General features: G+C 36.5%; 1 protein-coding gene across 1 annotated transcript; it reads left to right on the forward strand.

Annotated features, from left to right (window-relative positions):
* Positions 1 to 6,054: 6,054 nt before the first annotated feature.
* Positions 6,055 to 14,340, forward strand: pde6b (phosphodiesterase 6B, cGMP-specific, rod, beta; the record flags this gene model as incomplete). The annotated part of the gene is made up of 22 exons (XM_081391094.1): positions 6,055 to 6,853; positions 7,504 to 7,656; positions 8,709 to 8,798; positions 8,894 to 9,034; positions 9,148 to 9,222; positions 9,511 to 9,575; positions 9,696 to 9,762; positions 9,853 to 9,900; positions 9,983 to 10,132; positions 10,222 to 10,365; positions 10,460 to 10,525; positions 10,832 to 10,978; positions 11,079 to 11,186; positions 11,598 to 11,707; positions 11,807 to 11,894; positions 11,969 to 12,069; positions 12,272 to 12,379; positions 12,486 to 12,549; positions 12,626 to 12,700; positions 12,812 to 12,895; positions 13,014 to 13,167; positions 14,285 to 14,340. The coding sequence occupies exons 1-22, from the start codon at positions 6,383 to 6,385 to the stop codon at positions 14,338 to 14,340; spliced, it is 2,565 nt and encodes an 854-aa protein (XP_081247220.1). The 5' UTR covers positions 6,055 to 6,382.
* Between the last annotated feature and the right edge of the window lie 2,291 nt (positions 14,341 to 16,631).

The raw sequence follows: 16,631 nt of genomic DNA on the forward strand, positions 1-16,631 counted from the left end.
TCTTTTTTTTGGCCACAGCTTCTCAAGCCGCCTGCTATATATACTATGTAAACAGATGGCAAAGAAGACTTGTTTGTCCCTGGTTGTTGTTGTTCTTGTGCAGTGGAGCACATTTACCTTTAAACAGGTGTAAGAACTATGGGGGAAAACGTTTAAAAGGATACTCCACCCAAAAATGAAAATTCTGCTGTCATTTACTCATTTTCAAAACTGTATGATTTATTTTCTTCTGTGGGATGGAAAAGAAGATATTTTTGAGATATATTTGCCATATTGAAGTCAGTGGGCTCTGATGTTGTTTGGTTATATTCTTCCCTTAAAATATCTTCCTTTGTGTCCTGCAGAAGAAAGAAAGTCAAACAGGTTTGGAATGACGTGAGGATGATGTAAGTAATAGCAACATTTTAATTGGTTTGGGATTGAGTATCTCTTTAAGAAGTTTAACAGGTCAGAAAGTGTAAAATATTGTTTGCACTTTAACAATTTCTGTTTAACAATTACCTCTAACTAAACTATATCTTTTACATTACATTATTTCTCAGTGGATATCCTCAATTCCTGCTTACTGTTTCCTTCAGCTTTAGTACACACAGAAATGGATCTGTAGCCCTTTTGTTTTGTTTGTTGTCCAAGTGAACCTCAACCCATAAGCCCTGATCCTAATCCCACACATCCCCCATGCTCTCATGGTTTGCGCCTAGCCAATCTATGAAACTATTCAAACAAAGGCACTCCTTAGTGTGAGTTCATACACAAGTGCTGAGCATGCACATGTTCCAATTGGCTGAAGCACTAGATAAGACTAGTTTTCTGGAATCACATCCGTTGTTTCATGCTCCAGTTTAGAGAACAAGGGTTTTTAAAAGGTCTGTGTTCGCTATAGGTTAACAAATACATGTGTGGCTAGCTAGCACTTTCTGACTGTGTCATATTTATAATTTTTCAGGGGTTTTCAAGTTTTAGTGACCCAGGCAGCCCACCCCCTCCCATCCAGTCTCTGTCAATCCAAGGACTGCATTTGAGAAAAAGATCAGTTGAGTTCAGTCAAACTATACACAAATGCAACATCTTCCGCATGTAAGAAAAATAAGTTCATATGAGTTCGGTGAACTGAGTCAAACTATGGTCTACTGCACCCTTGTGGGCATTTTAGGCAGTGACAAAAGCTGCATTCAGACTACAAAAAAACACTTTATGTTGTCGTCTGATTCTTTAAAACCTTGAATCTTGAGGTCTTTTATTTACAAGGGCTTGAGAATTTTATTTTCAATTATTTAGTTGTTTTGTTTTCGTTCCTGTATGGCATTATTATTATCAGCAAAAACATTACTGATGCTTAACACTAGGTGGTACAGTAACAAAAGAACTGGATTCAGGTTCTGATTACTGCCCTTATGTTGGTCAGGACGGTAGAAACTTACTAATAAAACATGTTGCTTGTCATGTCAAAGGATACAAATGTCTTGCATATAATTTTCATGGCCAAACAAACATTAACACAATAAAGAAATTTGTACATAGGAATAAGTTACCCTTATCAATATGTTGGCTGATGAAATCCTAATGGTAATGGGTTTGATGTGCTAATGTAGAGATCGTAGGTTCACACCCTTGTAGACTGTACTGAGAGTTGACTCCATGTCCCTCCTGAATCTCCAAGTTTCTCCAAAGAGACAGCATTTTGTTTAACAGGTTGATTTAGTTTAAATGCCTGTGTACTCGCTCGGGCAACTAACTGACAGCTGGATGCATTTGACTAATAATCATGTACAGTTTCTAAACTGCTGAGTTCACCCACACAATAGAAATGTACCAGTATTCACCTTCCTTCAGCAGCCAAAGCTGTGACTTGTGTTCAGTGGCGGATTTAGCAAATCGGGGGCCCAAGGCGAAGGTAGGCTATGGGCCCCTACCCATCCAATCTTTAAAAGAGAATGAAAAAAATATGTACCGACTGAATGGTGGATAGGCAGGTAAAGCTAATCTATGGGGAAGTAAAGGTTAGAGAGGAGAAAAAAACGTCCCCTTTAAACCCTGCATAGGCTAGGCCTACACTTCTTTACTCCTAAACAGAAACATGTTACAATGTTTACATGGTACAATTTCTGGTAAGCTATGTTTTTTTTTGCTTGGCAAATTTCACCATTTCCAGTGTTTCCCCTACCATTATATAAGGGGGGCGCCCCGCCCTCCTAACGGCTCCCCCCGCCCCCCCTTGGAGGTCAAGTAAATTTGATTTGATTTTCTTTATAGCGCCAGATTACAATTTGTTATTTTATAAAAAAAAAAACTACATGGCCCTTAAGTAATATGTTATTTATCTTATTTCCACGATGGCATGTCTTTTCTGTCTGTGTTTGCGCGTTTACAATTATCCCAATGAGTGCGCACGTGCGCACACTCACACACAAACAAACACTTGCGTCACATACAGTTGAGCACTAGCGGACAGAGAGCGCGCGGCGGGAAATATGTCGCTGAACTGAAGATGGCAACACTCGCTCTACTGCGAGTAGCAGCCGGAGTAGCTCTCCTGCTCCAAGTCTAACGCCCGTTTCACATATATTTCGTTTGCGGTGAGTATTTTTTCCCGTACACTGCACGAGGATGCAGTCCGTCGATGATCGATCCGTTCCAGTTGCGGTGCGTATACAGCAGTGCAGAGATCGTTTCTGCATCGAGTCTATTTCTGCTGTGCTGCAAACGCTGAATTAAAGTGACAGCGCATGTTTCGTGATCAAAATGAACACCGATTGACCTGAAAATGTAGTAATTTCACCATAAGTGCGATTAATTAAATAAAATGTAGTAATCTCACCATACATGTATTTAATTAATTACTACTTTTTTCACTTTAAGACTGAGTTAAAGCAAGGAAAACTACAATTTACCTCAACAAGGCGACATAATGAACAACACTCGTCTCATTCGTGGAGGTGGAAAAACAAGTTCTTTGTGACATGCAAGATTTATTGTATTAAAATTTAAATACAAAAGATTTTAATATAAGTACATGGTTAAATATTTTACCACTTGCTTGAGCAATTTAATATATAATTATATAGAAGTAATGCATTGAATAATACATTGTTTAAATTGTGTTTACGTGAACGCGCGTTCACAGCAGTGGTGCGTCTGACAGGATTATTCTCTCCAATAAATGCATCATAGAAATAAAAACTTCTCATAAAAAAGCCCTTTTAAAATTTGTTTGTCATATATATGTATTAACTAACATTAACGAACAATGAATGACCAATATATTTGTTAGTATTTATAAATCTTTTTTTAGTTGGTAGTTAAAAAATAAAACTATTTAAGCTCTGGTCCATTAATATTAACAAATACTTCTATAAATTTAACAAAGGTTTTTGCAAAAGTCAATTTTAAAAAGATTTAAATATGTTTATTTATTTTTTTAAAGAGATATCTTATGTTAACATTTTTTAACTTTTACAAACCATTACCCTCCCAGACAATTTATGTGACAGATAGATAGATAGATAGATAGATAGATAGTGTCTGTGTCAATTTTCCCCAAACAAACCAACCAACCCCCCCCCCCCCCCCAACCTGTAAACCTAGGGGAAACACTGATTTCGATTCAATTCTTGTGATTTGATTCAATATTGACTCATTTGGCTAAATATTAGGTAACGTTTCACAAGACAGGCGTTACTTTTTCTCAAAAAAAAAAAAAAAAGCCCTCTCAGCTGGTATAATTTAAGGTTAAAATAAGTAATATAGTACACATATTTAGCCAAATACTCTCTATAGCTCTTTTTTTCTAGCCAATTAAATGGCTTTCCTGAGGTAAATGTTATGTGACGATTGTTCTCCAGCTGTTTTACCTCTTTCCGCGGTTGAAAAACACTTATTGATCGATATTATGAATGAGGAATATACATTTCGGTAAGTTATACTGTATCTTTCAACATTGTTAATTCGTGTTTATTTATTATTTGCTAGAGATGACCAGTTCACGTGCCGCTATAGGAATCTGTTACGTCACATTAAAACGGCAAAACGGTATTTATTGTTTGAATTTCATAATAGAATTGACAGAATCTGAGAGCTGAGATTTTTTTAAATATCAAGATTCATTAACTGCTCAATTGTCTGTCGATCTCCGTGTCCTCTTTGCTTCACGATTTTTCTGTGCGTTGGACGTTGTTGTTCCTGATCTGTATCCCCAACAGTAGCCTAGCCGTAAAAAAGTTTGTCATCTTTGGCAGCGTTCCCAAATACTTATCAGCGTCTTTTCACTTGTTTTCTTTTATTTGAGCCGCTTGGGTAACTTCGAAACTTTACATTTTCGCGTTTAGACTCGTCTTGCTCTGGGGATCAATTGCTCTATTTCCCAGTCCTCCTGTTACTGCGTGTTGTTTATCTTTCGCGCCGCGCACTTTTTGCACAGCCTTGTCACTTTCGCAGATGCGCAGTAAAAAAAAAAAGTGAGATAATGGAATAGTCCAATGTAGTGAGGCGGGGGGGCCCCCTCCTGTCTACGACACTAATGATTGATGCCATTTTTCGCAAATGGAGTTTTAGAAATATATAATAAAAAAAATAATAAAAAAATAAAAACTTAAGCATAAGTTAATAGGGCATTTTGGGGGCCCCTAGGTAGCTCGGGGCCCAAGGCAATTGCCGACCTTTGCCTAATGGTAAAGTCCGCCCCTGCTTGTGTTGTGCACGTACTGTATGGAGCTATTAATATGCTGATTATCCCCATGACCTTTTGCTTAAGATGGATACGGGGCCTTTATATAGATATGTACTTTACCTGAACAAAAGATTATAGGTATTTTATGATAAGACTCTGTGTCGTTATTCCATTTAGACTCACATCTTTCAGTAATTAATTACTAACATAATTTGTCAGTTATTTTATATATATATATGTGTGTGTGTGTTCAATATTGGAGCACACACACACACACACACATATATACACACAAGCTTATCACGTTACTGCCATACAAAGTGAGGCGTTGATAGAACTTTTTTTTCTCTTTTAATGGTAATTTAGTCAAGTTACGTATTCAGATTACTAAGTAACTAGTAAAGTTACACATTCATTTTAAACTTAAAATAAAATATGTTACTTTTTCAAATAAGTAATGCAAGTTACTTTGTATTCCCATTATTGACTGACAGCTCTCTTTTTGAAGTGAAATTGAGAGCAAGGAGCAGAGGCGTTGTGTGCACTGTCTAAACACGATGGTTATAGTTGTAGACTAAATGTGAGCATGCATTTACTTATCTTGCACAAAACCATATTCAGTATTCCTCAAAATGTATAACTCAGAATATTCTGCAAAACTGCAATAATTAAATGTTAAATTACATAAATATATTTCATCTATCTCACTTTATTAAGCAATGTCTTTGCTGCTGACCTTCTTTGATCCAATTCAATTATGCTAAAAAGCAAAAACTTTAGAAAAACAGTTTGTTTGCTTCTACTGTGTAGGCGTGACTTTGCTTAATTTCCTTCAGCCAGAGGCTTATTTATTTAACTAGTGGTGTGAAAGGGCCTATACCTTTGCTAAAATGTTACCAAAAAGCAAACAAGCAAGCCCAGCCCAGATGAGAAAAAGTAACGCAAAAGTAATGTAACACATTACAATCCATAAAAAGTTACCAAGTTACTCAGTTAGTTACTTTTTGGGGGAGTAACGCAATATTATAATGCATTACTTTTAAAAGTCACTTTCCCTAATACTGGTAATGAAGAATCTTCAGATATACTGTACATTTGTTCTTTTCCATTTTTTAGGAAATCGCTTTCACTGCTCCCATTGTATCAGTCACACTGAGCAAGAAGACAACTGGGTGCTGAGATTATCAGCTAGTGGCCTGGTTAAATAGGGCTTAGTAATAAGGAGTGTGTTTTTAATAAGAACTTAAAGAGCTTGTAGCATAAAGGCCAGGCTTTTGGGAGAAGACACAAAGAGGAACAAAGCATATGATTGTGCATTACCACTCATACTTTATGATTGTTGCTTTTCCTCTAAAACTGTTGTTAAGAGCACCTCTTCTTTTTCCCAGGACACAGAGAGCAGAGGAGAGTTCAGAGGAGGACGTTGGTCAGTTTCAGCTGTGGGCTCAGGCTTTGATGCAGGTCACCTGATCAGTTTTACTAGAGCAGATCCTGATTCACCTTCAACACTATTAGGAAAACACCTTGCTGATGACAGTTAGATTGGACACGGGTTGCCCCTGCTGTGGCAGGCGTCTCATCTCACGATTTCTTTTCCTCAACCATTTGAGGAATATAGGCTGTAAATATTCATTTGTTTTGTCCTGAAAACTCATTTGAACTCTCATTACTTGGCCATTACCTGCCAGTACTGGGACTGGGCCAGAAGATCCCACGATGAGTGTCAAAAAGGAAGACGTGGAGAAGTTCCTGGATGGAAATCCAGATTTTGCCAGGAGCTATTTTGACAAAAAGCTCAAACCTGGTGCCGTGGCCTCGATCATGCAAATACCGGAGTCGAAAGTGGATGTGGACAGTTTTAAGGCCATAAGCTCGATAGAAGAAGGAGCGATGTTCTACGATCTCATTACAGACATGCAGGAGAACGTCAATATGGAGAAGGTGATTTTTAAGATTCTGCAGAGGATCAGCGCTATGATCCATGCCGACCGATGTAGCCTCTTCATGTATCGACAACGGAACGGCATCGCCGAGCTGGCTACGCGTCTCTTCAACGTTAACAAAGATTCTGAGTTCGATGACTGTGTGGTGGCTCCAGACTCTGAGATCGTCTTCCCTCTGGACATCGGTATAGTAGGACATGTGGCTCAAACCAAGAAGACTGTCAATGTGAAGGATGTTACACAGGTACGAACCACTCTGAAACATCTGTACACAGATCAGACGCACTTTGTAAAACTTGATTGAAAGAGACTAATTACATTATTATATGTTATTAGACTGCAGCTATGGTCATATTTTGAGGCTCGGCAAATCCTCTTGACATAATCCCATTTATTTCAATATGACATGACCTATGTTTAGCATGAAGGATTATTTCACCTGTGGCATTTATGTAATGACCAAATCTCCTCAGTGAAAAGATTTTTCATTTAATAATTTTTACTGTATGTTGTTTGTGTTATGGCATCTACACAATTATTTTGATTTGTTAAACAAGGGCGAAAACGCTTTTTATGTGCTTTCTAATATCCATAAGAAATGAATCCATTTGCAATAATTAATTGTCAGATAAATGTGAAGTTAGTGCCACAATTAAAAGTCAGTTATCAGTATATCAGTAAAACGAGTCTTTTAAAGATGTCATTTTCTAAAATACGTCTTTCATCTGTGATGAGATATTGTGGTTAATTAACATCATGAGAAAACAAATTTGAATCCAAAGTTTGTTTGCAGTCTGACCCTACGTCAATTTGCATAGAGTGATAAATACAAGTATAAATGTGTGGGGATAGTGTGCAATGTGTGTGACATAACTGACTTTGCTTTCACTGTAGGATAGTCACTTCAGCACATTCGTTGACGAACTTACTGAATACACCACGCGCAACATCTTGGCCACGCCCATTATGAACGGCAAGGACATAGTAGCCGTCATCATGGCAGTCAACAAGACTAATGGACCCTATTTCACAGATGAAGATGAGGATGTAAGTGTCTGTCTGACTTTTCTTTCCACCACCTATTATTAATACAGTGGCCTCAAAACAAACAAAAAAATGTTTGAATGTCACTGCATTAGATTAGACAAATTAGTATAACTAATAAATGCCATTTAGCATATACAGAGTACACATAGCACAAGCACAACTTTCAATAAACTTTTTTGCATAACAAGTTAGATAAATGAGAAAACATCAAAGTATTTAACACTTAATTTGAACATTTTTAACTGGTAATAATGCCTGGTAATACGTGTTTGCTTTTGCATTAAGTCTATCTGACTTAAAGGGGAACTATTATGCAAAATTCACTTTTATGAGATGTTTGAACACCTATGTGTGTCCGCAGTGTGTAAGGGCAACCAGCATTTAATGGTAAAAATCGACTCACTCATTTTTTATAAATCCCATAAATTAAAAGCAGTCTATTTGAGCTCGCTGATTCAGATTCCCTCCTACAATGATGTCATTATAGGGATAAGCCCCGCCCACAGCCGGTGATGATCTGCCCTATTAGCATAGACACAGCCCTGAGTGAGAAGCACAAAGTCCGCCATTTTTGTATCCTCGCTGTAGCTGCTGGAGTTGTACAATGTCTGTGCCAAAGTGGCATATTACTATTGTTGTGTTTTGGGATGTACCAATGCACATAAAAGCCTCCATAGACACCCGCCATCTGAGTCACTGAGGACATTGTGGTTAAATTTAATTTTCGAAGGAAATGTCCCAAAGAAAATCGCTAAATTCTTATACGTTTGTGCCAATCATTTTTGTGCTGGACTGTTTCACAAACAAGGGTCTTTTTAACGCTGGATTTTCAAAAAGGTTGATTCTGAAAGATGGGTTAATACCAACGCTTCGTGCGCAAACTTTAAGAGTTCATATATATATATATATATATATATATATATATATATATATATATATATATATATATATACAGTAGTCAATATTTGAAATGAGACACTAAAGACATACTGAGACATTTAAGCATACTTGGCATCATGTTATTTACTTAAATGTGCCTCTTTTTCTCAAAGCTTTTTTTAAAGTATATGAAAGTTGCCTCTCTGAACCTGAAGATTTTTCATCTGAGCTACCTTCATAACTGTGAAACACGTAAAGGACAGGTCAGTCTGCATAAGTTTGCAAACACTAGCTATTGTTAAAAATGAATTGAAAAAGATATGGTTCTTAATGCATTTTTTATGTTTTTCATGCATAGCTGCTGTTGTGGTCAGCTAACAAGGTGTTTGAAGAGCTCACAGACATTGAACGACAGTTTCACAAAGCTTTGTACACAGTGCGAGCCTACCTCAACTGTGACAGGTACTCTGTGGGCCTGCTGGACATGACCAAGGAAAAGGTACGTCAATCGCTATAATTGCTGAAAGGAACAAAGGCTTCATGATAAATTTAGAGGCTTCAGTCTGTCCTGTTTCTCTCTAAGCCTGACCTGGTGGTTTTATTCCCTTGCAGGAGTTCTTTGATATTTGGCCAGTGTTGATGGGAGAGCAGCCACCTTATTCGGGCCCTGTAACTCCAGACGGAAGAGTAGGCTGCATTTTTCATATTTCAAATTAAAGGGATAGTTCAGCCAAAAATCCCAATGCAAACGCATATTACTTTTTTTTTGTATGGAAGAATCTAGCAGAATGTCCAAGCTGCTTTTTTTCCAAACAGTGACACCTATGGTCACCATTCATTTTCGTTATATGGAAGAGAGCAGCTTGGACGTTTTTGAGAAAATCATACTTGGTTTGAATGACATGAGTAAATGATGACAGAATTCTGCCTCTAAAATGCTAATAAAATCAAATTTTCATCTTTCGTTTCACTTAGGAAGTAATTTTCTACAAAGTTATTGATTATATTTTGCACGGAAAAGAGGACATCAAGGTCATACCGTAAGGTTTCTTTTTTCTTATAGTAGCCTTTTTTTCTGATGTGTTATATCCAAAGTGTGCATTTTAAGAGATGGCATTATAAAAAAAAAACATTTTCCCTCTCTTTTTTCCCCCCCACAGAAATCCAACTCCAGATCATTGGGCTTTGTCTAGTGGATTACCCACATATGTAGCAGAAAATGGATTGGTAAGTTACTCCTTTATTATTTTGGGAACAAAGTATGGTTGATTGTTTTTTTGTAAATATGTATTTATTGACTTTTATTGTGTGCTCAAGATTTGCAACATCATGAATGCAGCATCAGAGGAAATGTTCAACTTTCAGGTAGATATGTTTTGCTGTCTAAAACAAGTTTAATCGTTGAAGTTGCCTTGAATTGCAGTAATAACACTTTGTGATTCTGAAGACGGAAGCTCTGGATAGCAGTGGATGGACCATAAAGAATGTGCTGTGTCTGCCAATTGTCAACAAAAAAGAAGAAATTGTTGGTGTTGCAACTTTCTACAACAGGAAGGATGGCAAACCATTTGATGACCATGATGAACAACTCATGGAGGTAAAATTGATCAATTGATTGGTAGAATGATAGAGATGGGTCACCACTGACTTGTTGAGTCACGGAACAATGCGTTGTTGTCTTGACAGGCTTTGACACAGTTTCTGGGCTGGTCGGCCCTCAACACGGACACCTACGACAAAATGAATAGGCTGGAGAACAGGAAGGACATTGCTCAGGACATGGTGCTTTACCATGTCAAATGTCGAGATGATGAGATTCAAAATATCCTTGTAAGTTCCAAGTGACTTAATTTATTGTATTGTACTGTAATTGATTGTATTTTATTTCTGTTAATTTTTGTTCTGTTTGGTTTTACTATTCTAGAAAACAAGAAAATATTTTGACAAAGAGCCAGTTGACTGTGAGGAGGACGAGCTTTTGGAGATTCTGGTACTTTGACCTGTTTACTGTTCCTTTTATCTTATTAATTCAAGAGTTTTGAAATCAGGGCACAGGCTGATCCCAACCTTCTCAGGTAGATAAGACAAAGAAAGTCACCTTTAATAGGAAACCATTAGCAATAACATTACAGATTATTTTAAATATGTCTATTGTGACTCTCTTAATATGCTAATGATGTTCAAGTTACGCTTTTTCAGCTGATATTGCATTCTTCAAATTATTAAAAATACTTGGTTTTGTGTTCTCAGAAAATTATCCACTGTCTGACTTTTTTGTTTGTTGTTTTTCATGCAGAAAAAAGAGCTGCCTGGCCCAAAAAAGTTTGAGATCTACGCCTTCCATTTTTCAGACTTTGACTGCACTGAACTGGAGCTTGTAATGTGTGGGATCCAGATGTACTATGAAGTTGGGGTGGTTAGAAAGTTTCAGATCCCTCAGGAGGTACATTTTCATGTTTATGATGACAGAAACATTTTATTTGTGTGTATCATGAAATTTCATAAAAACAATATGTTATATGGCTGCTATCTGCTTTAATTAGGTTTTAGTGAGATTCATGTACTCAGTCAGCAAAGGCTACAGGAAAATCACCTACCACAACTGGCGCCATGGCTTCAATGTTGGGCAAACCATGTTCACTTTACTCACGGTATGACCTGCTCAGCTTACATTTACATTTATGTAATTGGAAGCCACTATCATCTGATGTTTTCAGTTCATTTTAAACCATGATGTTAGTGTTGCTAGCGTCATACTGTACTGTTTGAGCTATAGAAGCACTTGTTTAGGTTCCAAGCAAAATGTATTTTTAATTTAAGTAAATAATCAAAACACATTTGCAAATAGTGATTGTTTTCGAACAAGTTTCAAACACTCCTTCATCTTCCATTGGTTAGACAAATTGGGCATGAGTTTAGCCACTCCCAAACTCATGCCCAGTTAGGTTGCTCAGACAAATATATTTTAGCATTTTGACTTTGTTGTTCATGACACATTTTTGATACACATACTCAAAATAATAAAATCTTAATGAGAATATTTTTTGTATTTATGGAGCCAGACAGGGAAACTGAAGAGGTATTACTCAGATTTGGAGGTGATGGCCATGATCACTGCCGGCTTCCTGCATGATATCGACCACAGAGGCACAAATAATCTCTACCAAGTGAAGTCAGTAAACTACTAATACTTCTACTAGTACTTGTACTACTATTGCTTCTAATAATAATAATAATAATAATCATTACTTTTGTATTTTTTTGTGGTTAGGTCCGGAAATCCTCTAGCCAAGCTGCATGGATCCTCCATTCTAGAGAGGCATCACTTGGATTTTGGCAAATTCTTGCTAGGCGATGAGGTATGAGCAAACTGTCCAGAATGTAAGCTTCCATGTTAATTTGATTTGATACTTACATATTTGTTTTTCCTTAGTCATTAAACATCTTCCAAAACCTCAACAGAAGACAAACAGAGCATGTCTTCCACCTCATTGATATTGCCATTATCGCAACTGATCTTGCCTTGTACTTCAAGTAAGTTACAATATGTAACAATGGAATGTTTTAAATGCCACTATTCAATTATTTACTCATCATTATGTTGTTTCAAACTCATGCTGTCATGCAGCTTTTTATACAATGACAGTTCATAGTGACCATGGCTGTTCATTTAAAGAATTAAAAACTAAATTTAAAACAAAAATGTACTCATCTCAACTTTTTCTCTACCTAAAAGAAAGAGGACAATGTTCCAGAAAATTGTGGATCTCTCTGAGACATATGAAGAGGAGAAAAAATGGGTGGACTTCATGTCCCTTGAAACAACAAGGAAGGAAATTGTAATGTAAGTGTTTCCATTTATAGCTACATTAGGCATTTTGGCAAAAAAAATATTTTACAAAGAATCATTTTGTGCTTTTAATTTTTTCATATTTGTATTAATCGACCAGGGCGATGATGATGACAGCCTGTGACCTCTCAGCTATCACGAAGCCATGGGAGGTGCAGAGCAAGGTAGGAGATGTCAACTGAAGAATAACTTCTCTTTTGCTTCTCTGGAATATACAAAGCGTGATTTGTCCCATCCTAGGTTGCCCTCTCTGTAGCAGCTGAATTCTGGGAGCAGGGTGATCTTGAGAGGACTGTGCTTGAGCAACAGCCCATCGTGAGTACCTGTTTGTTTTCACACAAACCTTGCCATTCTAATATTGGTGGTAAAAGAAAAAATGGTAAAATTATAAAAAATCTTATGTGGTGTCTTTTTCACCTAATCTAGCCCATGATGGACAGGAACAAAGCTGCAGAGCTGCCAAAGCTTCAGTGTGGTTTTATCGACTTTGTCTGTACTTTTGTCTACAAGGTACCTTTATGAATGTTGGAGACTGATTTCTGTTTCATGAAATTAATGCCAAAAACAAAACGAAAAAGTTTTGGTCAGTAAGATTAATTAGCAACCCTTTTCTCTTATTATTCCACAGGAGTTCTCTCGTTTCCACAAGGACATCCAGCCAATGTATGATGGCATTCTGAACAACCGGATGAATTGGAAAGCGAGGCAGGAGGAATACGAGTCGAAACTAAAGGAATTGGAGGAGGCAGCTAAAGCCAAACAGGAAGCAGCTGCCAATAACGGTTTGAATTTTAGATAGTCTTTTGCTTAAAGGTGCATTGCGCAAGTCTCTGAGTTTTTGCAGAACTATGCCCCCTCTGGCGACAAGCAAAACTGCAATATAGGCAATTTAATTGGCCCAGTCTCAAATTTCAACCCGAATCCCTCTTATTTATTTTACTGTACAGGATTAGAGGCAATCGCAGTGATCAGAGAAGGGCTCATTCAGCCCATCAGGCAATTGTTCAAGCATGTATGGGTTAGAAAAACGGGTATTTTTAACATGAAATGTTGCGCAATGCACCTTTAAGCTTTTATTTAGTTTAGTTTACTGTATTTGTACTAAATTTGATGAAATCTTCAGGTTGACATTTGACATATGTTCACTATTGCTCAAAAGTTTAGGGTTGTTAAGTTTTTTTAAATGTTTTTGAGAGTCTTTTATGCTCACTAAGGCTGCATTTATTTGACCAAACATCCAGTAAAAACTGTAATATTGTGAAATATTATTACACTTTTTAGTTTTCTATTTGAATACATTGAAAATTTAATTTATTCTTATGATGCTAAATTGTGATGAAATTTCAGCATCATTACTCCAGTCTTCAGTGTCACATGATCCTTCAGAAATCACTCTAATATGCTGATTTGTTGCTCATGAAACATTTCTTATTGTTTTCAATGTTAAAAACAGTTGCTGCTTAATAGTTTTGTGGAAACCATGATACATTTTTCTTTGGGATTCTTTGTTGAATAGAAAGTTCAAAAGAACAACATTTATTTGAAATTTAATTTTACTATTAATTACAACATGTCTTTACTGCCACTTTTGTTCAATATAATGCATCCTACATAAAACCTACTGACACCAAACTTTTGAACAGTAGTGTACACTGACAATGCTAAATGTCCAAAAGTATGTGGACACCCAAACACAAATATGTGCTTGTTGAACATTTAATTGAAAATAATTATGCAGATTAAAAGGAAAATGGTCATCACTTTGCTGCTCCCAGATCTGAAACAGAATAGCCAATCCTGTTAATTACAAGAAAGTGTCCACATCCTGTCAGCCATATATTGTATGATCTAACACATTTCTATAATTTGGATTCTGTGTTTGTATTTGTTTCTCTACAGCTGCAAAGTCCAACAGCACCAGTGGATCAGGGTCCAAGACCTGCTCCATCTGCTAGAGAAAAGACAACCGTACAGAGGGCAGGGCAGTTCAAGATGCAACTTAGCCTCTGTTACGTCAAATGGGGGGGATGCAACCTGAACCCCAGGATCCCCAAGGATCTAACCAAGAGTGAGTGGGAAAACACTATCAATGCATTATATGCTATCAGCAAGCCACAAGACCACCTGCTAACCAAAACACACGTTGGATCTTGCCTACAGTTAGTATTACTGTTCCATTGTGTTTCCTTTGGGTCATAGTGTTTGGTTTAAGCATTTTCATTGGATGGTAATCAGTTTCAATTAATCGCAATGCATTCTTACAGGAAAATTCAGAGGTGAACATTGCAAATTTGGTTCTGATTTATCCCCCAACCAATCAAAAATATTAGCATAATCTATAAATTACTTTCAGTTCCTTACAGTTGCTGTTTAATATCAAGCAGTTCCACAACAAGTTCACGCATATCTGTAATTAAAATCAAGGAATCAAATAATTACGTACAGCAAGTTATTGTACTTTAAAGATAACTTTTTCTCCATTTTAAATTTATGTTTCATTTAGTGTCACCTGCTACTTTCCCTGAACGTAAAGGCCGTTATATGAGTGATGTGTAGTTTTTATGTCATTCATTCCCTCTAAAAGTGATCACATCGTACAGTTTGGTCACATCCAAAGTTAACTTTCAGGTCGCTAAATGTGATTTTATGACTTTGGTAGGTGACAGACTTTAATTTGCAATAAAATACAGCTTCTGGTAAGCAAGATATGAATACAGTGGTGGTCAGTTATAGTTTAGTTAAGTCATAGCTGTTTTTATAGATGGATTTTTATTTCTGACAGGAAATGCGCAATTGTCCTTCAGAATTATTTACGTCAAGTGCTGTCATGGGTGTGTTTTACTGAGCAATGTCCCGTTACTCCGTTTCTCCCCTGTTGGGACATGCGTTCACAGAGAAAACTAATTCCAGTGGCCTTGATACCATTCATCTGTTGAGTTCTCAGCTGACATGTCATCACACTGTACCTTGACAAGTCTGTGATTAAATTCACAAAGGTATCCAGATTCAGGCATAATGTTTTTCCTCTTATGTCTGACTTCTATAGGAATCAAGTTTCTCTTTCACTGGTTGTCTATAAAACATCTTGAAAACATCAGTTGTGAATCTAATTGTGTCAATATACGTAAGTTCTTTATAAATTTTATGAGGTACGACTTTACAAAGTTTTAAAATAAATACTATGAAGGTGTGTTTTAGCGCACTTAAGGAATTGTACATGCTTATTATGCAAAGCTGCTGCTTCTGATTCACATATAATAAAGGTTTAATTTAAGTTGCGAAGTTTCAGGCAGTAGATAAGAAAATTGATGTTTTAATCGATGTGTCAGATCTGACAGTTGGGGCCCGGTTATAAGACTTGTTTGACACAAATGTGATTTACTTGCAGAGCAAGTTTCATCAAGTTTTTTGACAAGAATTCGATTATTTTGATTCATCATCAAATAAGATGCTCTCCAACCATCCAAAATACATCATCAAATATGGGTGATTTCAATTAAATTGGTAAAAATGTTAAGCTTCACTTTGTTTGCTCATTACCATGGCAATTAAAGCATATATTTTTATGAACTTGTGTTTTTGCTTTTTACATAGTACTTAGATTACCATTTCAAAGAAATGCTGTTCTTTTGAACTTTCTATTCATCAAAGAATCCTGAAAAATGCATTATGTTTTTCAGGAAAATATTACGTTTTTTTTTTTTTTATGTTTCTTGAGCACCAAATCAGCATATTAGAATGATTTCTGAAATATCATGTGACACTGAAGATTGGAGTCATGATGCTGAAAATTCAGCTTTAGAATTCAACACAGGAATTACATTTAAATTACTGTATATTTATACAAAAAAACAGCTATTTTAAACTAACAGTATTGCAGTTTTTACTCTTTTTGATTGAATAAATGCAGATTTGGTGAGACGTCTTTCAAAAACATGAAAAAAATCTTACCAATCTCAAACTTGTGAATGATAGTGTATGAAAGCAATAATAGCAATCTGAGACTCTTTCAAACTACAAAGGATTTGATTCTCTTCACACATCTGCTCGGTGACTCACTCGATAAGAAAGCCTCTTATCCTATGAGAACTATCAGCAGTTTCCACCCTTCCCTTCCTAGATGTAATCTGCAAAGGTTATCTGAACAGCTACACATCCCTACATATTCCATTTCACAATAAATCCTCTGACAATATTCTTATAAGACTTTTAATGTTTTTGTCTCTGTTAAGGCCCGTTCACACCA

Source organism: Scardinius erythrophthalmus, assembly GCF_964197995.2.
Source record: "Scardinius erythrophthalmus genome assembly, chromosome: 17".
Taxonomy (NCBI): Eukaryota; Metazoa; Chordata; class Actinopteri; order Cypriniformes; family Leuciscidae; genus Scardinius; species Scardinius erythrophthalmus.